Here is a 27789-nt window from a genome sequence, read left to right as displayed (position 1 = left end):
GCAGATTTAGAAAATTGATTATGAGTGAATATGATTAAACAAGTAGATGCATATATGTATGTAAAAATTAATATATAATTAAAACTGAAATTTGAAACAAAGTTTACCAATGTTATAAAAATTTAAGTTGCTAGTCGAGCTGACGGCAAAGCCAAAGCTTTTACATTCAAAAACAAATATTTATGTATTTATTTTAAAAACTGTTAATAAATGATTTACTTACTTACTTACTTACTTATTTACTTACTTAGTATGCAAATTTTGTAAAAATTGATTTCGGTTCTTGATATCTCTCAAATTAATTTTATTCATGCAATTTGTAAAAATCTCGGAAACACTACTAAAATTGGTAAAAATTTGTTTTTCGACCAAAAATCTTTTTAACAAAACTATATTTTCAAACTAATTTTAATTTCCTTATATGAATAATATTGTTTGTAGTCTTAAAATTTTTAAGAATAATTCAACTCATAACTTTTTTTTCCTAACACAAAAACCTACAAGAAAAATCGACAGAGGGGATGGGAAGTTATCAGTGTGGGTCGCATCCCAGCCTCTTTTTCTGTTTTAAAAACAACCCGCTTTTAACGAAAAATCATTTATTTCAAATACTTTACTATCGTCTTGAAGTACAATCAAAACATTTACCAATGTAACTCGAATTCAGTCAACGGCTACCGCGGGCACGTTACCATCCGCCAAATCCATGTACCTAATTTTCGATAATTCGGCTTAGACCTCAATAATGCCTTAATTATAAAAAAAACTTATTTTGTTATTTTGAACAGTTTTTACGGTCTTAAAATGTATGGAATATCGACAAACATTATATACAGTGTCAAAACATTGTCATCATAAAATTTTAGACATTCATCACACGTTTGAAAGGATCTTGCAGGCCAGATTGATGTTTAAGAATACAAAGTTATCAATTCCTTTTTTGATTGCCAAGATTGAAGCTTTTCAACAGTAATTCAGTTTTTGACTTCATGAAAAGTTAATGAAAAAAATTGTATACGTCATTGCATTAGCGAATCTTAGAATCAACATTTTTGGACGGATATAAAAATCAAAAAAAAAAACTAGCGTTCCAATTAAAATTTCAAAAACAAAACAAAAAATTCAAATACTTTACTCATTGAAGAAGAAGAAAAGAAAATAGTAACGAAATGGACAAAGTTCTAAAACACTGTAATTAAAAATCCAAATTAATCACCTGCCTCTACCTTGATAGACAATAATTAGTCCGATGTAGAAGAAAATATTACTCTACATCTCCCCCCCCCCACATTTTCTGCAATCACTCCAATCATTATATCATTTTTTATCTATGTTCCTATGTATAACTAACGAACAAATGTACATTCACATTTTCATATATTATAAAAGTAAAATGTCTTCTTATTTTCGCTGTCATCATTTCCTTATTGCTTTTCCAAAATCAATGGAAACGGAATTTTTAATCTCGAATACGATATCTCTTTTTCATCCAGTCCATCAATCGACAACGCCAACGCCATCTACAACGATATCGACAACGACGTCGACGTCGACGACGACGACGATGGCTTTTGTTGTTGTCGAATGAAAGGGGATCGCAAAGTGTACAAAAATACATAGGTAAAGCTTCTGCTTATCCATTGAGGCTCAGAATTCCTGCATAATTTTTGCCTCCATTTCCGTTTCATGAAATGACACTGAAAACGTGATATCCCCTGGAAAGAGGGTTGATGTTTTGTTTTTGTTCTGTTTGTATTTTAGTAAAAGTATGTGGAATGGCATGTGATATATATAAATATATGTGTGTGTATAAAAACGATCCCTTTTCGATTGCATTCCAGATGACCAGGAACGTCTCTTCCTGTATCTACTAATTGCGGGCTCAGGTGGAGTCATCGTGTGCATCGTAATTGTTGCTGTACGTGTTATAATGCTGAAGCGTCATGATCACAATGCAGACAGTCATTCGCAGTCATCCGGCAAGGGAGGCGGTGGCGGTGGTGCTGGTGGAGAGACAACCATTCCAAATGGATTTAACGATACGATATCGGAAATTGATGCAGACATAGACTTAACCATTCCAGTGCCAGTGCCGAGCGTTTCGAAAAATGAGGTGAGTTTTTCTTATACCTCCATATATCCAACCAACCCTTATATACGAACTTTTTTTTCATCTTCCTTCACTTCAACTTGATTTTTTGTCAGATTTTTTTTTGGAAATAAAACTAAAATGGAGAAGAACTTCCTTATTCTACTATCCTCGTATGGTTCCTTTTCCTGTTGCATAGGACATACATGGAAATACATTCACGTCCTGTGGCTGAGAACAAGACATCCCGTTCCCTGGTGTGGAATAATCTTGGTGATGTGATATTACAAATCGCATTAATACGGTATTCGTCGGCGTTCGTTCCATAGAAAAGGGATTCTATCGTTGACGCTCATATAGGATATACCTCACCTACCTTACTTAAGTCAGTTTAAATTCAAGCAAAATTCTTGCACTAGGATAGACTCTGTCAAGGAATTTCTTTTCTCTTTAGTTAAGAAAGTCTTCGTAAGTTTGTTCTGTGTTCGTGTTTTATGTGCAAGTGCAAGCATCGTTATTAAAGGCTGTAGGTTATTTTTTTTTAAATCGGTATTGAATTGGAATAAGAAGACATGAAATTTGAAAATGAACAAAGCTCCAAAGGTAGGTAGGTATAGCACATGAAAAAAAAGCTTAGGAACATAAAATAACACATATACTCGTACATACATTTTTTACATGCATACTCGTAGGTACGAGTGGATTCGAAGCTAAGGAGTAGATTTTTATTGTACGTATATATGTTTATACATAGGACTTTGTTCGTGTCCTGTAAGTTCTTATATGGCTTACTTTAAGTAACAGTTAAACGGGCATTATCAGAAGATGTTATACAAGGAAAGTTAACAACCTATAAAAAGAAGCGGCTAACTTAAATCGAAGATTATCTAAAGTTTATCAATAATTTTGATACAAAAAATTAAGTCGATAATGTAAGATCCTATTAAAGTTCGAAGAAATCATTTTGTATGTTAAGTGGTTTGCTAAACAACTATTTTGGCAACAAGAACTCAAAGCTACAAAATCTGAACAAGGAAAAAATTGACAGGTTCTTTTTGACAGCTGTCACTTGATTTATGCTCAGTTTGGTTTGACATTTCATAATGAACAGATTAACGCGTGAACAACGTTTGCAAAGTGTGCAAATTAATTACCTAAACAATGGTTACGCTTTCACTCTGCGTTCAACATTCAGTCGACCTGTGGAATGACCTTTAAGATTTTCAAATACTGCAAAAGTGGTTGAATTGGAGCTCTCGGCTAGAACTACTTTGAGTCATCTTCGGTGGCGACTTGGTCGAATATTTTCAAAACGTAAGGGTAAAGCCTTGTCTTTATAATAAAGCTTAATGGCGATGATAATTAATAACGTGCGTTTAATTTCTTATTCAGGACGTTTATATGTCCCTCCTGTATTTAGTATTCATATTTGGTCAGACGAGAGACTTTATTTATATTAATTAAACAAAATTTCAACCACTTATAGCCAAAAAACGGGACAACATATTGAGTTATAATTAATTCTTGTCTTATATTTGTCAATATTTAAAATCAAACTATTTTTATTACGTCATTCACAAAATCGATTAAGATGGTCTTGTAGCTCTTTACATTCCTTGATCTAATGACTCCCTTGAGGTTCAGTCAGCAGAATTGGCTTTAAAGTTATAATAAAAAATTACTCCTGAACATGACATTCTAATAAATTCTTACATATTATGACGAATTCCAAATAACGAAACAGTTGGTAAGTCCGAATTTTACTTAATTTATTAAGAAAAGTCTTATAACTTATGATTAATTTGTCAAATGCCTCCTAAAATTCTATAAACATGCAATCGACTTGAAAGTGTTTTTCAAATGCATCGAAGCAAAAAAGTAAAAAATTGTAATAAATTAGTAAATAAAGAAAATGTTGATTTTCACTTATAAGGTTTTTCAATAAGGGCAGGTAGATATTGAAAATGAAAATCGTGGTGTTTGCTGGGTGGCACGTAGCGCCGCCGCCGTTCTGCTGGAACCACATGTTCTCTAAGTTCATATGGTTCAATTTGGACCTAAGAAACACACCAATAACAAAAAATGATAAGCCACTCAGCACTTAACAATAAGTACCATCCCATCTTTACTTTCCCCTTCTTCTACAGTTGCACAGAATAGTTTATGTATCTATTACAATTGGAATTGGTGCATATGCTAATCTGTGTTTCAGCAGATTATTTGAATTGAATTTACTGTTTTGCATCACAGGGTCGGATCGGTTCTCGTAACTGCTAAGTCATAACACTAGCAGTGAAGGGTATTGATAATTTTTCTGTGTTTCAATTCAGTGAATTTATTTTATCATCTTTATCTGTATTGGTTTTAGACATTTTTTTTGTTTTGCAATGATTGTACAATTCAGAGTAGATAATTGTAATATTCGTGGCCATACTATTTCATACAGGCCAGTTATTTTGGCACTTAGTGAAACCCAAGTAGGTGAGGATTCCGATCCTACTGAATTTTTTATTCATGGGTATAGCTTGGTGCCTTTATTCTTTTCTCACCATGGCCTCGACATATACATTAGGAATGATGCTGCTTATCAGCTCTTACCACAATATGGCCTTTGCACCAATTCCTTTTTTAATTATATGTGGTTTAAATTCTCCGTAAATAAGAAAATCATTCACTACTGCTTCCTTTATCGAAGCCCAAATTTAGACAGAGTATCAACTTCTCTCGAATTTGATGCGCTGTCTGATTCCATCCAAAGAATTGTTTCGTCCTATCCTCGCACTGAAATCGTTGTTACGGGCGATTTCAATGTACACAATTCTTCATGGCTTCAACATTCAGGCCATACAACACCCGATGGAGTGTGTGCAGAAATTTGCGCTGAGTTGAATCAACTTTTGAAGGTCCAGCAGAAAACACTCTTGACTTGTTTTTTACCTCTGACCCTGATAAGTACACTGTTAGTATTCTATCTCCTATAGGCAAATTCGAACATTGTGTTATATCAGCAAATTTCTCATGTCAAAACTGTTCAGTTAAAGAAAGAGCTCCTAAGAGAACCGTTTGGCAATACGAGAAAGCCAACTGGGACTTCAGGATCTTTAACTGGTCACTATGCTCCCTCGATAGTGACGTTGACGCCAGCGCTGATATGATCACAAGTTTAATTCTCCTGGGAGTTAGAACTTTTATACCGAACAGGGTTAAAAGTATCAGACCCAATTAAAACGCATAGTTCGATGCGAGCTGTTAAGAGGTTATTAGGGCCAAAGAAGTAAGTTTCCGTTGCTATAAAGCCAACCATACTGAGGAAAGCCGGAAAAAGTTCAAACAAGCCAGGAAGGCCTGGTACGCCTATAGTCGACGGACCAAATACTGCAATGTCCCTAAGGCAGTAAAATTTTTTGGTTGTTTCTAAAAAACATGAAGAATTCTTCCTCTTTTCGGTTCCTACGCTCGTTGTCAATGACACTACTTTTGCAAGCTCTTTTGAGAAAGCTAATCTCTTTGCTCGGCAGTTCGCCGCCAATTCTACGCTGCCAGTGAGTGTTATGACTCCGCCTGTACTTGAGCGTGTTAGTGATTCTATGGGACCAATCTTTTTTCGCACTCGTACTGTGTCAAGAGTCCAAAGAGATCTAAACAAACATGTTTTTCAATGCAGGCAAAACCACTTCGTAAGCTTTTTCATCTGTCCTATTCCGAGCGGATGGAAAACGGCAATTATCCAGCCTATTCCAAAAAAAGGCGAATCTTCCTCACCCTCTTACTACCGTCCAATTGCACTTACGTCCCTTCTTTCCAAGGTCATGGAAAAGCAGATTAATTATCAGCTCAAGAATATATTGAAGATCGAAAGCTTCTTTATGACCGGCAATACGGCTTTCGTAGCAATAGGTCCACTGATCTCATGGTTCATATCACCGAACAGTGGAGCAATTCTTTACATCGTTTTGGAGAAAGTAAGATTATTGCACTTGTTATTTCAAAAGCATTTGATAGGGTTTGGCATCAGGCTCTCTTATCGAAAATGCGTGCTTTCGGGTTTCATGAATCCCTGGTTCATTGATTTAGTAATTACCTTTCGGATCGTTCAATACAAGTAGTATTGAATAGATTCAAGTCTGAAAACCATAAAATAAATGTTGGTGTGCCTTAGGGCTCTGTTTTATCTCCAACACTTTTTCTCATTTTTATTAATCAACATCTAATCCAAAACAAAAATTGAATGGACCTTTGGAAGATTGTGCCTCTAGTATCGACGGTTGAGTTTTGCACAATTCTTTTCAGAAGGAAGAAGAAGTCGCATGACATCGCCTTGTCTAAAACCTTTTTTGACATAAAACGCATCGGTGAAATCTTTTCCGGCCTTGATAGAGCAGCGTGCATTCTCCATCGTCATTCTGCACAAAAAGATAAGTTGGACAGGGATGCCAAAACTAGACATTGCTCTGTAGAGCTCTTTTCTATGGATGCTGTCATATGCGGCTTTAAAATCGATAAAGAGATGTTTGGGTATCGATTTGAAGTTCCTGGCTTTTTTCCAAAATCTGCCGTATTTGGTCGATAGTGGACTTTCCTGGTCTGAGCCCAGAGAAGATCTTATATGACTGATGCCTCTGTAGTTGGCGCAATTTAGAGGGACAAGCTCTGTCTATCAACTCCTACTCTCACCTCCCCGCGGTGAACATCGGGTGCCTAGTACCTAAACTGGAGATTGGGTTCTAACCCCAATGAAAAGTTGTTGGTGGCAGCAAATGAGAGAGGGGGAGAGGTGTTTCCACTAAGGCACCTCTCCTTATCTAGACGACAGCGGAAGAATTCCCGAGATGGAATCAACGGTGGCGTCTACAGTTCCAGTAAGGTTGAACTACTACATAATGTATATGAGTTCTTTCTCAAATGACATTTTATCTTCAAATTTTATTTTGAATATTTTATTTCTTTTTTGGTTGACAACTGAAATCATATTGACAAACACAACTTTCAATAAACATACACAAAGAATTTACAGTTCAAAATATTTCGACATCCGCTATTTCCACATTACGTGTCAAATTGAACGTTGAACCACAAACAAGTTTGTTATAGCTACATTTCAACTTAAGACGTCATTTAAGGCTAACACAAAATAAAATTGTGTTTTCCACTTTATGCTCCTGATCTGACATTCAATGTTCTATATTTACAAAATGATGTATCTTTGACGTTAAAAAATTTTCATAAAAAACTTCACATTTTATTTTTGTAGAAGTTTTTTAAAAAAATGTATAAATGATCAAAAACCATTTAGCAAATCATTAAATTTTAAAGTTCTTAAGTTAGTTTCAATCTCCATCTATTAGCTAAATTCAGCTAATACGTTTCAAGGATTATTTTTTACGTAGATTCATACCAATTTGTATACAATATAAAAATATATGTATTTTTTTTACTATACTTATGCACTTTTCAACTCTGGATCTTTCGTATATTCATTCTTTTGAAATAATTTTGAATACAAAACATGTTCTCATTTATACAATTCACCCCAGCGGGCGGGCGGGAGAAGTATAGAAACGTTTTGAACATTTTATGATTCCACGGAAACAGTTATAAATGTCACGTAAAATCGTTACATCAAAAATAAAATGATGTAAGATTTATTTGCCCTTCGTATGTGTTAGTATACATGTATGTTGGTTTATATTTGTAGTTAAAATTCCAACAAAATTTTCTATTTCTTATAAAATTTTCTTTTTGCTGGTCCTCAAACTTAAATCCCTCTAAAGGTGGATAGGGATATAAAAAAAACGGAAGAAATTTAACGTTTAATGTTTTGTAGTAAAAGTCTTTATGATGCACATTCGGAGCCAACCCAAAACGTACCTTAAGGCTGTAATATTGTGGATAGTTGAAAGGAATATACTCTAAGGTAGTAAATTTTCAAAATGTCAAATTCGTATATCGTTGATTTCACATATAAGTTTTGATTATATCCTAAAGACTTTTTCTCTGCAACTCATGCCTATACATACGTATACAATCGCTATTGTTATACATTTACGCAAAACAGAACTGTGGTGACTTGAAAATGACTTTGATTCGATAAATGGGTGAATGAAAGTTAAAAGTTAGTTTACGTGTTATGTATATGTATGCACCAACGGGCTCTTAAAACAAGTGAATATGTATTTGACATCCCAAACAAGGGACCTATAGCTTCACGACAAGAATGCAGAAATACCTCTTTGAAAAGTTCCATCAAAGTCACGTTCTTCTCTTATTTAATTTACATATGTTGAAATGTCAATTTTCACTAGATGTTGCAATTTATTTAAATATAAGTAAGTTCATTTCAAATATATATTTCTTTGGAAAATTGATATATAAGTTGATATAGCCAATCTACTGGTTAAATAATACAAATAAATTAAAGAGGAAGGTTTCTACGCATAACTGTTGGGGAAAAAGTAATTATTCGTTATAAAACATTGCTTTCCAATAGGGATAGGTCCCAGATCGTGGGGGCCATGTTGTTTCTTTTACTTTCTATCAAAATATCTTCTTTCAATTAGTTACTAAAGGCAAATCATCATGCAAGTTATGGCGTCAATCAAAACGTACAAATGACAAAATTTTAAATTGATCCCAATTTTGGTGGAATAATTATCTTTAGGAATGCAGCCCATTTAGGTACCACTGAATCTAAATAAAGTTACTTTTTGCCGTGGATTTCGGGGTGGAAACTTTATCGAACCGTAATTCTTGGAAAATGATGCTGTCCAGGCTATCACCGTCAACGGTGATCGATATGGGTTAGGTAAGGTTACGTTAAAGTTAAAGGACACACTTAGGCCAATTTAATGGCCCATTATGATAAGACATGAATCTTGATACTTCTTCCTAAACTCAATAAATTCAGTTTGAGTCCTTTACGAAACGTGAGAGACTAAGCAAATATGATAAAGATCGTTTTAAAAGAATTCTCCTAGGTAATTCTTGCGTTTTTGAGCTAGAACAAGGAATGTACAGAGAAGGTGAAGAACTGTTTCGTGCTGTTGCTCGTCCATACAGCTTCTGCAAAAGGCATTTGAGATTACGCCTAGAAGCGCGGCGTGCCTTCCTATTAGACAGTGTCCGGTTTTTAAACCTATTATCGAGCTTATATGCTATCTGCTTAGAAATAGCAAGCACGTTGATCGCTTTAAATCACTTAAACTGTTAACCAGTTGTTTGTGGTGACGTGACATGTGGTGACGTTGTTCCACCTGGGGCCCGCTCTCCTCACAGCGTCTTGCATTAGCAATAGTTTACAAGTATCGATTGATATGCCAGTATGTGCCAAACGTGGTAGTATGGGTTGCACTGTACCATTCCAAGCTAATTCATCTGCCTTGCATTTACCTGGAATGTCTATATGGCCTTGAACCCAGCAAAGGTGAATATTAAACTGTTGTTGTCCATTAGAGATGGTCGACAGTTATAGTCTGTTATAGTATTTGTAGAGGCAGAGTCCAGAGATTTAATGATATCACGTTTTTTTTAATCCACGACAAGATTATCGCCAAAAGTTCATCCTGAAACACACTACAGTTTTTTTTTTATAATTAGCAAACACTAAAAGGGTTTTTTATACCTTTAATATGCCAAAGACACAGTGTGAGCATTAGGAAAAGAAGCAAGGGTTGGATAGGAGGTGTCGGTGTACAATGGTTTCAAATTTCTGAACATTGCAATGACAGGGAAAGATAGAGCGTGGCAAGGCGTTCCACAATTGGGTAGTACGGCTAAAAGAAGAATCTCTGTACTTCATAGTACGGCCGAAGTTGGGCTCAAGGGTAAACTAATGGGCATTCCTAGAAGCGCGGGTACTACGGTTAAATTGTTTAAGGGGAGGAATGCAACTGGCTATTTCACTAGAGCATAGTCCGTTAAAATAACGGTAAAAAAGGGTGAGCCAAGAAACCTTGCGTCGATGTTCGAGTGATGTAAACGAGTTGATGATGTTAATATCACCAATCATTTTAAAAGCTCTTTTTTGAATACTGTCCAAGAGGCTTAAATAAGTTACTGGAGCACCCGCCCAGAGATGAGAGTTATATTCAAGTTTCGGACGTATATAGGTTTTGAAGATTGTAGCCAGATCAGACGGAGAGAAAAATTTCTTGCAACGTCTCAAAAAACCTAGACATCTTGCGGCATTTTTGGCAACATCGCGTATGTGATCGCTCCACAAAAGGTGGTTGCTGATGCACATTCCGAGGATGTCAAGATTTTCCGTCTCGTTGATGCAAGTGCCACTCATAGATAGTGGCAAAGACGTTTTATCTCGCTTTAACAATGCAAGACAGCATTGCGTTTTCGAAGCATTAAATTCCACACCATTTTTTATTCCCCATTGTTCAACGCTGTGTAGGTCGGAATTTAATGAGCTAATCATATTTTGCCGTTGCAGTTCCACATCCGAAGAGGAGGGTTGTGAGTCTGGAAACGAATATGAAAAGCTAAGAGTGCTATCGTCAGCGAAACAATGCACCTATTGGATTAGAAGTAGCAGACAGGAGATCATTTATAAAAATGAGGAAGAGGGTCGGAGACAAAACGGAGCCCTGGGGCACACTAGCGTTTATTTTATGAGTTTCAGACTAGAATCCGTCCAAAACAACTTGTATTGAACGGTTCGAAAGAAAATTTCTTATCCAACGAAGAAGAGATTCGTCGATACCGAAAGCACGCATTTTCGATAAGAGAGCAAGATGCCAGACTTTATGCAGTAATTTTACTTTCTCCAAAACGATGTAAAGATCTGTTCCACTGTTCGGTGTGATGAACCATGAGATCACCAGTGGACCTATTGCTACGAAAGCCTTATTGACAGTCATTAAGAAGCTTCCGATCTTCTAGATATTTCTTGAGCTGATAATTAATCAGCGTTTCCATGACCTTAGAAAGAAGGGACTTTACTGCTATCGGTCGGTAATTTATGGGAGAAGAAGATTCTACTTTTTTTGGAATTGGCTGAACAAATGCAGTTTTTCAACTACTCGGAACGAGCTCAGAAGAATAGGATAGATGGAAAAGCTTACGCAATGGTTTTGGTAGCGTGGAAGAACACCTCTTCAGAATAATAGCGGGGATACCATCTAGGCCAGCGGATTTATGAATGTTGAGATCTTTAAGAACTCTCGCCACAGTTCGAGTACGAAAAAAGATTGATCCCATAGAATCATTTACGCGTTCAAGAACTGGGGAAGTCATGACAATATCTGGTAAGGTGGAATTTTCGGCGAGCTGCCTTGCAAATAAGTTGGCTTTATCAATAGAGTCAACTAAAGGAGTGTCATTGACAACAAGCGTAGGAACCGAGGAAGAGGAAGAATTCCTCATGTTTTTTACAAATGATTGGGAAGGCGGAATGAGAGACTTAATTTCAGTCATTCAGAGTACACACCTCCACTAACCCCTTCTTTTGTTTCTAAACCATCTGTATGAAAATGTTCTGATGTCTTCTAGGAATGCCTTATTCTCCCAGAAATATCTGGAAGGTATAGAAATCTGGACGTTTCTGTAGAATTGCAGTTGGGGGATGGTGTAGTCTGTGTGCTTTGGAATTGATTCTAAATACCTAAGAATTACGGAGTGGCCAATGTCGTTGTTAATCCACTGCGACGAATCTTTCAGGTAAATAACAAAGCTTGCAGCTATTTGTTTGCTAAATATATCAAGAGGTGTTAGGTAGAGTATGGTGTCCAGTGCCGCAGATGGGGTCCTGCGAAGCGATCCGCTTATACGTAGGCAAGCTGAACGTTGGACTTTATTTATTTTATCACGGTTTATAGCTTTCTCTAGAGCAGTCCACCATACTGCATTAAATACATTAAAATCGGTCTAATTACCGATGTGTATAGCCAATACGTGCGATTCTGGGTTGTAAGCCCCATTTATTACCAATAGCTTTTTTGCAAGAAAAACAGTAGCTTTTTTGACTATTTCATGTACGTTGCGTTTGCAATTTAGTTTTTATCTAAGACAAGCCCAGGTATTTAGCCTCGTCTGAGAATTTTATTTGGAGTCCTTTAGTATAGGGAGGGTTGACAAATAGAATTTTGTATCACCTCAAAAATAAGACTAAATCGGTTTTGTGTGGGTTAACACCCAGTCCACAGAGATCAGCCCAAAGTATTAGTCTGTCTAAGGCATTTTGTAAGAGTTCTTTAAAGGTGTTAAGATGCTTTCCTGAAACTGCTATAGCAACGTCATAAGCATAGGCAATCCGCATCCAGACTAGTAAGGATTTCATTCACCAATAGATTCCAGAAAAGAGCGGATAGAACACCACCTTGCGGTGTCCTTCTACTCACGAATCTTCTGGCAGAAGTGATGCCCAGTTTTGAGTTAATTATTCTGCTAGCCAGCATTAAATGAATTAACTCCACAAATGAACTCTCTATGTTAGAAGATGTTAGTGGAGATGTGTCCATGATGTTGAAAGCACCTTCGATGCCAAAAAAAAACCATAGTGAATTCTCTATGATGGAGGGAATATTCGATGGTTCGTACAAATATGTGTAACGTTGTTTTCAACGATTTACCTTGACTTAATATTAATTGACTTAAATGTTATAAGGCATGGCCAGAGGGGCCTTGCTTACTGTTTTTATTTGATTTTTTTTAAATTAATTGATTTTTTATTTTAAATTTAAAATCTTTCACTTATTATTTTTCTTCTAGAGTTTACTGCTATTTTAATAAATTGTTCTAGTTGTTGCCAGTTTTTCCCATTTAAAATCGCTAGAATATCAACTTCTGCTAAAATATTTTGTTGCCATATTTGTCGTCGGATTTCTGCAGAATTGGACATTTTGCGATGAAATGAACTATATTTTCCCTTTCGTTGGTATTGCACATGGAGCAAATCAGAGCTAAGTCATTGCGGTGCGGTATAAAGTTTAAAGATAAAAACTCTCCCCTTGCTCGGAACAGGAAACATATTTGTTCACAGCTAAAATTGTCATTGATATAGTTGCCTTGTCCTAAATCATATTGGAGTTTTGAATATATTTCTCTGTGAAGTGAGCTTCTCGCCTTCTCTTTTTTCTCTTTCCTTGCTTTGTAATGGAGGTTTTCCAGGAAATTACAGAAAAAAGGTTTCCACTCTGTAACATTTTCCAAAGTTAAGTTGAAAGGTATTTCGCACGAGTGTACTAAATTTGTCCATTCTTCAAACCTTATGACTGATAATGCAATCTTCCTAACAATTTTATCGATGTGGCTGTTCATCAGTTTAATAATGTAATTGAAATATAATCTAAGTGATTTTAGGTACTGTGGTGATATTCCAGTTTCGATTAGAAGCATATAGTTTGGTGTTGTGTCCGGTAGACGAAACTGTCGTTTTAAAAAGAATGAAAGGAGTTTTTCAGTGGTCTCCGAAGGGCGCCAGCCCCATGATTCTACAGCATACAACATGATGGACTGAGACCTTGCGGTGAAAACTCGATATTTAGTGCTGAATGAGAGATCCGAATTTCCGTAAATATTTTGCCATATTGTACCAACAGCGTTTTTGGAAGACGATAGCTTTTTCTCAAGGTGCTTTTCGGAATTCACTCGTTATAGTAAAACCAAAGTATTTTTATTCTTTGATATTTTCGATTAAATCTTCACCATAGTAGCATTTTTCATTTGCAGCCAAGGGTCCAGTTCCTCTCCGAAAGACCATCGTTTTTAATTTGTTGAGATTTACAGTAAGGTTTCACTTAAAGCAGTAATCCCTTAATTTTTTGATCATTAGCTGCAGGGACTGCTGTGATTCCGATTGCAGAACTAGGTCGTCTGCATACATAAGTATTTTAATAGGGAACCCATCGATTGTTATGCCACATGGCAATTCATTATTCAAATCTTGAATGTAAAGGCAAAATAGTGAGGGGCTGAGATTACAACCTTGTTTCAATGCAGCGAACGCAAGAAACCACTCTGACAAATTTTGCCCATCCCATACTGTATAGCTTGTTTCTTTGTAGATGTTTTTAATCAACCTCCCAAATTTAAGAGATATCCCGTCTCTAAACAGCTTTAGGGCTTTTCAGTTGATAGAATCGAAAGCTGCTCGGAAATCGACGAAAAAGGTGTATAATTTTTTGCGCCTACGAAGATATGATTCAGCAATGTTTGTCAATCTAAAGATGTGGTCCACTGTAGAATATCCTTTCCTGAACCCAATTTGTACTTCACTGAGAAGGTGCTTAATTTCGACCCATTTTCTGAGGCGGCATCTTAAGAAGAGTTAAGAAAAGATATACCACTACAGTTTGCTGGGTCCATCTTATCTCCTTTTTTGTGTAGGGGAAAAATAATAGTTTTTCTAAAAGCATCCGGTGCATACTGGTGAAGATATCATTATATACTTTTGTAAGATGCATAAGAAAATCTTTTGTTGCATATTTAAAGAATTCGTTTGGGATCCGATCAACTCCGGAAGCTTTACTTTCTGCTTGTTTCTTCAAATAGTTTACTTTTTTGGCATTGCAAATAGCTTTGAAGGCTCAATTAGCAGTAATGTAGTCGGATTATAAAGAAATGGCATTGAAGTTTTGGTACAAGTTTAAAAACGCAAAATATTTTTTCCTCGCAGACTCACAGTCGTTATCATACCACGGTGATTTAGCTTTGCAGGGAACTGGATTAGCTTGTGTATAACGGCTGTGGATGTTATGATGTTCTCCAATTTATTTTTACAGAAGACATGTTGTGACGAAGACAAAAGTCTTACTTGCCTTAAATGAATATCAATCAATCTTTCCAAGGTCTTAAGAAGAAATGATGATAGACTTATAGGTCGTAGATCTTAAGGTCAACGACAACCAACTTTTTGTGGTCTGAGTTGGATCATATAGACACCGAAGACACATGGTTTCAACAGGATGGCGTAACTTCCATACAGCTCAAGACACAATATTGATATTATGTACTGGCGCTTTTATGGCATAGTTATAACTAACGCCACTGTAATTTGACCCTTTTAGAACTTTTCTTATGAGGCATTCTTAAGACGCAGATCCATGTGATTAAACCGCAAACAACGGCGGCGGCGGCCCTTAAATACAACGCAATCGATGTCATTGGTCAAATTCATCTTGATTTATGTGCCAAAGTCATACAAAACTGGACCTTCTGTCATCGTTCTTTTCCAAAGCAACAACAATATAACGGGTGAAAAGGTTTTGTTTCGACAAGTGAATTTTTTCAATCATCGTTTTTAAATGATTTCAGATTTTTTAACAGAGAATTTTCGCTTTATTCTTAAAATTTAAAATTTAAGTTTGTTACTTATTCTATACAGTTCATTTTTACTATGAAAATTCATTAGTAAATAAAAATCGAAATCAATTTCTTAAATTTTGAGCATTGACATTAAAAAAAAAGGAATGAGGGATGTGTTCTAAAATGTTTGCTTGTCATGGTGAAGACACACTTTATAAATGAAGTTGAATTTTATTTTCGTTATAATTTGATTAAAACTTAAAAAACACTATTAGCTCCTATTTTACCACAATAATTTAAGCTTGTACTCGTAGTTAAATTTTAAATCTAGTTGTAAATTTAGTTGAATTATAGAGATGAGATCAGCTAAATCGATAACTGTCATCACAGTTGTGACATCCACATTTTTAATAGTTAAATGTGACTTCCACCAAGTGTGCTGATTCAGTTCGATAAATCGATATAAAAGTAACAGTTTGAACGTCATGTGAAGATGTTCTTGCTTTTCTTATTCTTTTCTAAAATCATGAGTTTTTTTTAAGACAAAGATAACCCAGAGAAACGTCTGGTAGCTCTATTCTTGTTCCGACAGAAACTTATTTATTTATTTATTTATTTAGCTTAATACAAGCTATCATAACTTAACTTAACACTAGCTTAACATTTTTTTTTTTTTTTTTTGCAGTTCTTGTTATCAGTTTTCAACATTAATTCATGTGGGCCCTAAGGCCCACATAAAAGCTCTTTAATGTACAAGAACTAACAATTTTGATTTTATTTAACTTAAAATTACAAGGGACGGGGAAATTCGGACTCAAAAAGGGAAAAAGTAAAGGGTATCTTTCAGATGGGATTTGGAAATGTTGAAATCGAAAACTACCATAGCAGCGTTGCAGTGGCGAAGAATTCTGGACATTGGTTCAAAGTGTCCGTAATTAGTGCGGTGATGAGGGATATAGAAAAGGGAAACAGATCGCAGATTTCGAGGGTTAGTGTTAAGATGAATATCACTCAGGAGTGCCGGGGAATCTATATTGCCCATTAACAATTATTGAGCAAATAATATATCAGCGTTTTTGCGTCTAATATATAAGGGCTGCAAACCTATCAGTTTTAGTCGATCGGCATAAGGAGGCAAGTTGGATGTATCATCCCAGGGGAGGCCACGTAAGGCAAATCGAACGAAACGTCTTTGAACATTTTCAATTCTGAGTGAATGGTTTTCATAAAAGGGAGACGATACTTGGCATGCATATTCAAGATGAGGACGGACTAGGGAAATGTAAAGCGCTTTAGTTACATAGGGGTTGGAAAATTCTTTTGACCATCTCTTAATAAAACCGAGAGATCTATTAGCTTTATTAATAATTTGGTCAAAATGGGAATGGAAATTCAGGTGTTTGTCACACATAATACCAAGATCTCTAATAGAATCGACTACGTTGACGGCGTCATTAAGGAAGTAGCATACTCTATGAGATGGGATTTGTTTGCGCGAAAAGGTCATTTGTTTACATTTACCTACATTTAACTCTAGGAAATTATGCATGCACCAAACAAAAAAAATATTAAGATCATTTTGTAAAAGTAAGGAATCAGATGGAGTAGAGATAACCTTAAAAATTTTCCTATCATCCGCAAACATTAGGATATCTGAGTTTTTTAATTTAAGACAGACATCGTTAACAGATAAGACGAAGAGAAGGGGGCCAAGGTGACTACCTTGTGGGACTCCAGAAGTTGCATGTATAAGACTGGAGACTGAGTTACGGAAAAGGACTCTATAAGTTCTATTCGCAAGATAGGAGCTTATCCAGTTTATAAATATAGATGGAAAGCCTAGAGCTCTTAGTTTGAGATAAATTATGTTATGGGATATTTTATCAAAGGCTTTGCTGTAATCAGTGTATACGACATCAACTTCTTTGCCATTCTCAAGGGCTGACAAAACTTTGGATATAAATTCAATTAAGTTAGTCGTAGTGGATCTACCTTTAAGAAAACCATGTTGAGCAGGGGAGAATAAGGGCTTGCAATGGAAATAAACGGAATCATAAACTAAGCTTTCAAAAGTTTTGGAATGCATGAAAGTTTAGCAATAGCTCTATAATTGTTAATTTCAGTTTTATTGCCTTGTTTATGAATGGGAAATATAAATGAATTTTTCCATATATGAGGAAACACACCTTGGGAAAGAGAGAGTTCAAAGAGTGCAGTTAGAGGCTTTGACAGAGAATGCATACATTTTTTTAGAACAACTGATGGGACGCCATCAGGACCAGGGCTAAAGTTTTCTTTGAGGCTTACGATTTTGGCAAGTACCATTTCTTCAGTTATTGTAAACGATGAAAGGGAGGTTTGAGTGCAACCATCTAAATAACTAAAGTAGTGTGGATCAGGATCATGCAGATGTTCAGTATACGATTTGCTAAAGTAATTAGCAAATAGATTTGATATGGTTGTTGGATCAGAGGAGATTATGTTGGAGAAACTCATTGAAGGTGGAAACCCATCAGATTTTCGTTTGACATTTATAAACTTGAAAAATTTCCTTGCATCAGAAAGAAGGTTATTTTCCATTTGATTAAGGTATTGGTTATAAAGGGATTCCCTTAATTCAGAGAAAGAATTATAGGCGAAAAGATAGTTGTTGTGATCAGTATCAGATTTGGACTGTAAAAATATCTTCCAAAGCTTGTTACGGGTATTTCTTAGGCTACGGAGCTCTCTGTTGTACCAAGGGGGAGCAGAGGTGAAATCTTTTCTACGAGAGAACGGTACTGATTCTTCAATACAGTACGAAAGAATCAAAAGAATCAAACGTCATATTCCTTGGAAAATGACATTAAAATTTTTGTTACAACAGCTATCACTTCTAACTATCATCTTATACATATTAAATTAGTAAGACAAATATATAAATGGATGTATAAAAGGCTTGAGTCCACTATGTCAGTTCCATGAGATTGTTACCAACCATTTTTATGCGTTTCTATATAGAAAAATTGAAAAAAAAACCTAAAGTAAACGAAATGTAGTAAAGATCACACAGAATGAAACAAACATGTCAGCGCTACTGATTAAGCTTATAATCCCCACGGTCTGAATTAGATTTAATAAATGTTCCCTTATAACCAATTTTGCAAACAAAACTTTTCTATTTAAGGCCAGGTAACCACTCGAAAATTCGTTGTTCCCATTTTTATATCTTCTGATCTTAATTTTGCGGTAGATTGATTTTAACGTTAGATGTGTGCCTGTTAATTGACGCTTTAGCAAACAGAATGACAGCTAGATTTCCGGTCTTCCCTTGGAGTGTCTTTGGTTGCAGTCCTTCAGACGCAATCGCTTAGGTTAACCTTTTATGTTTCGAACATACTTTGTGCATGCTATCGGCATTTCAATACTATATCCGATCAGAAATTGATGAGCAATGTCCTTAATGCTATAGTTGAATATCTTCCAAAACTTTCTCCTAGAGCAACCTTCCATTGGTCTTCTATTTTTGCTATGGAGTATCTTGGTAGAAATAATGACCATTCCATTACATTTCGGTCTTTTGAAAACTAAGTGTTCAAAAAACATGAGGCCTGCAATATTCGATAAAAAAAGAATTCACCTAAGAAAAACAAAATTTTGTCAGAGATTTAAACGAATTCTTTTCTTTGGACTTCCTTATTTTGTACCCTTTTCACTTAGTTACTATAGCAAATCAAAAGAGCTCTGCATATTCGAATGTCGGTCGTTACAAATACAAACTTTTCTATATCTTTTAGGTGCTATAGTTAATATTACTCTTTATTTTATTGCCTTCATTTTTTACAATTTGAAATAAGAATGTTGAATTATTTTCCAAACTTTTGCTATTACCAAATCCGACGCAAGAAAGATGAACGAATGTCATCCTGCACCTGCACCGTCGACATTGCACTCAACTTGTCTAGAATCCCAACCCTTTTGCACTCCATGCAATTTCTTGAATCGTTCGTACGCTTGAATTTCAAGACGAATCCTAAGTAAAAGCTCATAAAATGTTTAGGTTAAGACGCCCGCTAACATTTTTATATTTGAAGTGTGGATCGTATGTGGAACGCAAATTGAATTTGACAATTCGTTATAATCAGATTTGTTTCTTTTACTTTAAAATTTATTTTGTTTTGGAAGTAAAAAATCCAATTTTACTACAATATAATCTTAAGCTGTATTTAAAGCCTTTTTGTTTACCTTTAGCACATAATGTTGGTTGATAAATTGTTTAAAACCACATTTATGCATTCATTCGTCGGTCGTTGGTCGCGCTCATGTGAATAGGCCTCTACAACGAACGTGAAATGTCAGTGAATCGTGTTTCTCACGGGGAGTACAATTCTTAGATTTCTGTAATCGACAAGAACATTACAGCGATCATTGTGATTTAAGGTCCCTAGTACAAGTAATTTCTATTAATTGTAATTTTCAAGGCAAAGATTTTTCAAGACAAGATGGCATAGATAAGTTATCCAGTACATAAAATTAAAGCACAGGTGTGTATAACTTTCTTCATTACTCTTGGGTTTTTGGTAAAACTATGATCCGATTTTATTCAAAGCTTTCTGGATATAAAACAAATCACAAAAAAAGAATTACACTTGGCTAGACTCAGCAGTTTGTTCGGCCATTTTATCCTGAGCAAATTGAACAAGCTTGATCAGATGTACAAATTGTAATGCTCTTATATGTATATATTATATTTGTTGAAAGTCTCTCAGAGTTAAAAAAGGAAATATGCCATTAGATATCAAGCTTAAATTCTTTGCAGCATAAACTCTTATTAAGGTACCTTCCATATATGTTGTCTAGCAATCTTGAAAATTTTTGTTGGCAAACTACCAACGAAAAATGTTTGTTTGATTTTGATTAATTTCTTTGAACATTTCTTGTTTCCCTTTTATCAAAGTCCTTTAGCACCTTAGTTTGTATTTAAATACATATGTGTGTGTTACATAGCTCAGTTTAAAACAAAACTCTAAAGAAACTTTTCAAACAGCAAATAGTGAGCCATCTTAATCACCAAAGTTGAAGGAAATGCCATCATTTTTCAAAACTGTATGATATATGAAAAAGCTTACACATACTTAGTTTTTTTTATAAATATTTAATGTAGTAATAAAATACTCCCATGTAAACATTTTGTTTCTATTGTAAAATCCTGAATATGTTTATAAATATTCTAAAAAGGATACAAATAAATCCTTTTTTATTTTACCTACGCAAATATTGTGTTTCCTCCAAGAGAAATAAATAAATCTCTATGTAAATAAAACATAAACATTCTTTTCAAATGATTTCATTTTGATCAAAAATATATATTTTTTTTAATTTTGTGTGTTTTAATAAAATAAATAAAAACTGCATCTTCAATAAATTTTGTCCTTTGTTTAACTTCCACATTTCTCTTTTGTCTTCTTTTATAGAACTACATAACTTATGGAGCAACATCTAGTTTATACGGTAGCCTGGGTCCATCAAATATATCACATACCTCATCCACAATGCTTCTACCACCGACAATGGCTAACCCCCTGATTTGTGGTAGTGGTGGCGGTGGCGTTGGCGGCGTTGGCACTGGTCCCAGACAATCACCAGATATTATCGGAATATCGAATGCTTACATGGCGGCAGCAACTTCAACAACGACGACAGCAAACACTATTGGGTCGCCCCCAATCCATCCACCAACGTCTACATCAGGAACAGCTGTGGCAGGTAACATAGTCGGGCCTGGACAGCAAACATCAAACGTCAGTAGTAGTGCAATAGGTAAGAATGACAGCAACAGCAATAGGTACTTTTTTACGTTTACAATATTGTGTAATATCGTTAAGGAATACTCGTAGTATACCATCTTAACATGACTGCTATTTGCCGCTGGCGCTCTGCTGGCGACTAGTGGAACTGGTAGACGAGGATTACAACCCAAAAGTCTATGTCCATATTCTTTATAGACAAATGCATGGGTTTTCTTCTGAACGCCCTTATCTTGTTAACTAAAGAAAGGAAAGGTATCGGAACCGGATAGTACCAAGCAAACAGGAATTACACAAAAAAAAAATACACCCGTACCTATCCTATACGTATTTGTATGTATATACACATACATGGATGCATACAAAGAAGTTAAATGAGAATTCGGAATGGGGGTGTCGGTAGATAGGATTGGAGCTCTTTCGACAAGCTCATTCCATTATATAGAGTATTTCATCATGGCTTATAACATAGGTCCGTAGGTTCCTATATACATATACAACCAAGCTTACTGTTTGATTTTTGAAAGTTTGATGAATCCTTCAAACGTGAGAGGAATTCCCTGTAGATTTTCTGATATTCTTTCTCTTAACTTGTTTGCAAAAGTTTCATATAGTTACTCTGCTTTGTGGATTTTATGGTTGCCATTTATATTATTTAATCACTCATATTCCTAGGGTAATTCTAATCTGATGTAGTCTTGCATTCATTTTATTCAATTTCTTCTTCAAAAATTATTTTATAGTCAACCTAGTTTAAAAAGGTTTCGAGCTTTAGGTTTTTCGGAAATTTAAATATCAATACAATTATTATTAAAAATGTAAAAACTTTGAAATGGAATCCCCTTAAATTTAAGCCTTTTCTTCTAACAAGATTGAAAGAAACTGAATAACATGGCCGTTAATCTAATGAGCATTATACCTACTAATATAACTCATTTTTGATTTAATTTCTATATCTGGAATCTGAGGGCCCAATTTCTAAAAATAGCTCAGTCATTAACATACTATCCAGATACCAGGCGACCTCCGGATTAGCTAGCCTTATCTATTTACTTCTCCTACCCGTGGGAATCAAAAGGATAACTTAAAACAAAAACATAACTAGCAGCAAAAACGTGAAACCGGTATTCCAGCTACACCGGGCGGCAGTTCGGCGGCAACGTCGGGTTGTCGGCGTGTGCCAGGTCACTGCCCATCTTATAGTGCGGTACAGGATGTATCATTGGCGAAAACGCTTCCTCAGGTCGGTAGTGGAAAGTTCGTGAATAATGATCTTTCCACTACTAAAGAGACTTAACCTCTCCAGAATACTCCTAGGAGCTCGTATAAACAACGGCGTCATGCGATGAGGATTCTAAGATCCCCTTCTTTACCATTGGTGATGGAAGTAATCCCATCCTTAGCAAGAGGCAGAAATGGGCTAAATCCATCCTAGACAAAACTAGTCGCTACGACTCCACAAAGCGATAAAGGTCTTTGGACTAGTCCACTCCCGTCCCTAAAAAGTCCAAAGTGCAGAACACTAGCACTCCCAACATTGCTAGAGCACCTCTCACTAAACCTTAGTGATGTACTTAAGGAATCCAACAAGATCATAGTTGCGGTCATTGATAGGAGCAATATTGGTGCCACAATTACTTCTGACCGTTGGCAGATGGTGAAACTGGGGCTCTCGGCTGATTTCCTCAAAGTCATGCGAGATCATCCGGGTCCACCGCCTGTAACAAGAGGTTGGAGAAGTAATTCTCTAGATTCGTATGGTATCAACAAATCATATGCTGCCTCAAATGTCAATTTTCCAGGGATGCGTTTAGAAGTTTTGTTTTTCTTTCGAATTTTTCTTTGAAGGATTTAAAATGTTTAAAATTTATACGTTAAAAAACTCTGATTTTGAGTCTTATTAATCAAATATTAACATATGTATACAAGTTTTTGAAATAGTACGAAAATGTACCAAATCGAAGCTGATTCTCTTGGAATTGTTCTTAGAATTGAACAGTGAACACCAGTTGGCTGAACTAAAGGTCAATCAATGTTCTCTAATTGTTTACCACATCTAATCAAAAGTTTTTGTTGCCAATTAACGTGAAGACGAAAAATGTCTTTCGCGAACCATCATGTATTGGAAATAGTGCAGACTCAGCATTAAATAGAATAGATATCGACAACCTTAGCCCTTATATTTATTTCTTTTGGCACCACCCAATATTTAACAATCCGAAACTCTATCTTCACTAAAAAAATTTGCTGACTACTGACTTATTTGTTCAGTAATCATTTCTTGTTGTTTGAGGACTTGAATTTTGCGATTCAGCTTATTCACTTACACACGACTTATGTCACAGTTAAAACAAGCTAAATTAGTGAAGAGCAAGATCTTACTTAATGAATATCGCTTTCTTACGATATATTTTATATAAACAAACTTAAACATAGCAGAGCCATCGAACCGGTCACTTTTTACTGTAAGCTAAATTTGAATTCTGTCTTCAATGTCTGTAAAATAGAAGATTTTGTTAAATTTAGAATTCACATCTTTAAGATAGAGAAAATGAATATTATAGATGGTTTCATAGTTCGGGAATTAAGTTATCTTAATTTCCGTAAGAGCAATCTTAACCATAATCAATAAAATGTCACAATCCAAAAATCGGCTAAGATGTTTTCTTGATAAATGGGATCAATTTGATCTGTGTAAGGTGATAGTCAAATTGGTAGCTCAAAGGCTTTCTCAACAAAAAATATGTCATTATTGATACTATAATATTTTCTCGGTTACATTTTTTCCGTTTTCTTATGACTGACAAAGCTTACGACATTCGAAAATAAAGCAGAGATGTTATCACAAGACAGTATAACATTTGGAATAGAAAATTGTTCATCGAATTGAATTGAGTTAATAACTCTTACACAGATGGAACGCTGGGTGGTTGTAATAAACTAGTTCAGGCCCTGTTTTCAAATTTGATTGATATTCAAATTTTACAAATTAATATGAAGAATATTTTGTCTAGATTAGTAACATCAAATTTAGATTTATTACAAACAAAGCTGCAATGACATCAGCTGTCAAAAAATACTGCACGTTCGTGGCCACAACTTGTCAAATTTTACATGGTGACCATCAGTACAAAACTCAACTGATCTAGGATCTGAACGAAGGTTGTGTTTGATGAGCCCATTCAGTAAGTTGGAAACTTATCCAAATTTGTATCAAAGATCATTTTCAGCGATGAAGTCCATTTTTAGATGAATATTAACGTCAAAAACTAAACTGTCAAATTTGGAACAATATTAATCCAAAAACATCAAAACAAGCCCAAAAAACAGGAGTGCTTTTTTAAAACAAAAAAGGATTATGTTCCCAACATTGACCGAAACTACCAATTGTCAACAACTGTTACCCAAATGCTGTCCCACACTTAACGAAGCAGAAGAGATTGCTCACAAGAGATTAAAATAATTTTACAAATTTCAAAAAGTCAATTCCAAACAAAAACACATTAAAATTAAAAGAAACCAATTGACACTAATGTTACGATACTAAATTTTGCATTTTGTTCTCTAAAACAAGACATTTTTGTAAAAATAATTTGGTAGCAACGAATTGCAGCTTGATTGCTACGAACTGTGAAACTCTTTTCGCGTTCCACATACCATCCACACTGCAACGAATAAATTGTTCCCCCGCAACTTAACCCCCAATTACACCACTCTTGTTTTGATTTGTGTGAAAGACCATAGCTGAGGAAAATATAGGGAAAAGGGTAATTAGATATTGACAATTCGCTGCTGTCAGCGAATAGAAATAAAGCTCATGTAAAAGAAAAGTTAAAATATGTGAACATCCATAGTTCGCAGTTCGTAGCTCATGTGCAAGAAGCTTTAAGCACTATTCACATGAGCACGACCAACGAATAAACGAATATTCGTTGATTTTGACATTTCTTTCACATGAGAGTTTTAAATTCGTCGCGAATGAAGTTTGACTTTGACAATTGTTTTTTTTTTGTGTTATCGTTATTGTGTTTCGTTTTAGAAACAAATTTTTGAGAAAATGCGGTCGACGCTATATATGTTTAAAAAAAAGTTATTGAATGATTTTTTAGGTTAAGTAAGCGGGATCATTTTATTCGTTGCGAGTGTGGATAATGTGGAACGCGAATAAATTTTGACAGTTCGTATTAACTGTAATTTTTTTCGCGACGAATACATTTGTTTTCTTAACTGCTTTAGTGTCAACAAACGTATTGCCATCTCTTGCACTCAAAGATCTACAAAAATGTAGTTAGCCCATTATCTACGAACGAACCCCTTTCCTTATTTCAGCTTCAAAGTGGAAAATATGGAAACAAATTAAGTGTAAATTATTCCTTAGATTGTCCATTTTATAAAGTAAAAATTAGTTCTTCTGTAAAATTCTCTAAATTTGAAATTTGAGTTTTATAATAAATTATTCTGACAAGTGTTCATTTGTATCAACTTTTAAAAATAAAAACTGAAATACTGTGGATCGTTTTTTGGCAATTTCTGAGTGTGTTGGATCCCAACAAAACACAGCTAATGTCACAATTTGGAGTGGATTTTAAACTATAGTAATTATCTTTCAATATTTCTTTCCGAATAATTACCAAATTCTTTTGGCCTGAATTCAGTTGAATTGAGTTTTTTACAGGGCAAGCTACGCTTAACATATCTAAAAGAAATGATTGAACAAATTTAATCAAGTTGCAATGGCGATCACGTTAGAAAAGATCGGTGCTCTTCTATACTATACCATTTTTAAAAGTCATATTACACCTTAACTTTGTTTGTACTTAAAAAATAAACATTGTGGTAACCATGAGAAACATCTAACCAAAAATGCATATGATTTGTGTTAACATTCTCAACACAAAATTCTTGTTTCAGGTATTGGTTATGCCATCAGCGACCACCCAAAAAAACCTAAGAACACTTCTCAAGCTTTCATTGTTCCAGTATAGCTTAGATTGACTTAAGGGTTTCTCCTTGTATTTTCAAGTTTTAGTTTTTGTTTTTTTTTTTCGTTCTTTTTGATTTTTTAACCTCCATGATGAGATGATGAGAATGGACTCGGAACGTTCATATGTTAGTTCAAAAATACGTATGCTTGTATGAAAGAATTCGATTTAAAGGAGAAGTCCATGTTCGGTATAGCGTTTCTAACCGCTATATACCCTGCCCAGCAACCATAAGGATTCAAGCAACGTGACTAATGCTATGGACAGAAACCAATGTCGGATATAATGATAAACTTTGTCATATTTAAATTACTAAAACAAAAAGAAACACAAATATGTATAGTTTAATAACAAAACAAGGAAGAATTTTGATGGGGTATGTTTTGGACATTAATATGAATATATGGACTTGACAGCGTGTGTATGAAGGAATTTTGTAGTAGAGAGAAATTTTAGAACTTTCGTTCTGAATACTAATGAGAATGACTTTAAGCTGAGTATAGTAGATTTCGATTTTTAGCTACTCTCTTCATCTTTCTGACAAACACAAGCTTATTGACTTAGGTGAGGTACCTTTGTTTTCTTATTTTTTTTGTTTAATTTAAGGACTTCACATTGCAGTAATTCAACCTTCAGTGATGAGCTTGATATGAGTGATGTTCATTTTTAAACCTTGTTTTGAACAAAAAAAAACTGTTTTATAACAATGCTATAGTATATTTGTAATGATATGTCATTTACAGGAATTGAGATTTCAGGATTAATTAACATAAGAATTTATTACATTACATTTTTGTGAAGTATATTAAAATTTCTTAGAATGATACTCACAATATCATAACTAATAAACAGCAGTAATTGACTTATTTTAAAATTCCTTGAAACAAAAGTTTTTAAACTTTCATTAGATGAAAATACGACGTTTGAACTTTTGTTTTAGGAAGAATTTCAAAACGAAATAAAATTAAATTTAATTTTTTTATTAAAATTGCTCTGTTAAATATTCAAAACAAGAATTAGTATACAAAAATCGTAAGGGCAATGCTGCAGTATTATGGATGTCCCAACCCAACGCTCTGAGGATTCATTATTTCATAAAGATATTCCATTACCGACAAAAACAGAAAATATCGTGAAGCAGTTTGTAGAAGATTTATATTCTTCACTTCCAATAAAAATAGAAGTAGAATTTGATGTTTGCTCGAGTCTCGAATATGTTTGTATCTCGAAGGTATGTTCGTAGAGTATGATAAGTAGTCTGTTGTTTAGAATTTCTTTCTTTTCAAGTGAGAGCTTATGCCTTTTACTGTTTTCTAAAAGTTTTGTGAGTTTATATTTAATCTGATTCGTTAACCTTAATTTCTAACTCGAGAAAAAAAAGCGTAAGAACGACATTATTATTATAGGTAAAGCGCTGTATTTTGTGTCGCGTTGTTTTCATAGAAAGCTGTGTAATTTTTCCTAATCCAATCAGTTTTTAAGGTAAACACTATGAGGTCACTTAGGTGTCTAGTTCTGGTAACCCATGATTTCATGATTGTTCACGCACTAACGCTACAAAAATGTATGCTTTTAATTTTTTTTTATTCCTAAAAAATTATCTTGGCAAATATTAATAAAAAAAAGATAAAGACAAGAAAATTCATAGACCACAATCAACGAACTAGTCACTTTCCTTCAATTT

The 27789-nt window shown here is 34.8% G+C and overlaps 1 protein-coding gene across 1 annotated transcript in view; it reads left to right on the top strand.

The window, feature by feature from the left end:
- Positions 1-27789, top strand: part of LOC129945544 (uncharacterized) — a 492154-nt gene that overhangs the window by 452796 nt on the left and 11569 nt on the right. Inside the window, exons 8-9 of the mRNA XM_056055356.1 lie at positions 1842-2113; positions 20791-21136. Of these exons, the coding sequence (XP_055911331.1) occupies positions 1842-2113; positions 20791-21136 (618 nt within the window). The remainder of the gene's footprint in view (positions 1-1841; positions 2114-20790; positions 21137-27789) is intronic.

This window comes from Eupeodes corollae, chromosome 1, assembly GCF_945859685.1.
Source record: "Eupeodes corollae chromosome 1, idEupCoro1.1, whole genome shotgun sequence".
In the NCBI taxonomy this organism is placed as follows: domain Eukaryota; kingdom Metazoa; phylum Arthropoda; class Insecta; order Diptera; family Syrphidae; genus Eupeodes; species Eupeodes corollae.
Note: the sequence above shows the minus strand (reverse complement) of the source record. Positions and strands in the feature narration are given on the sequence as shown.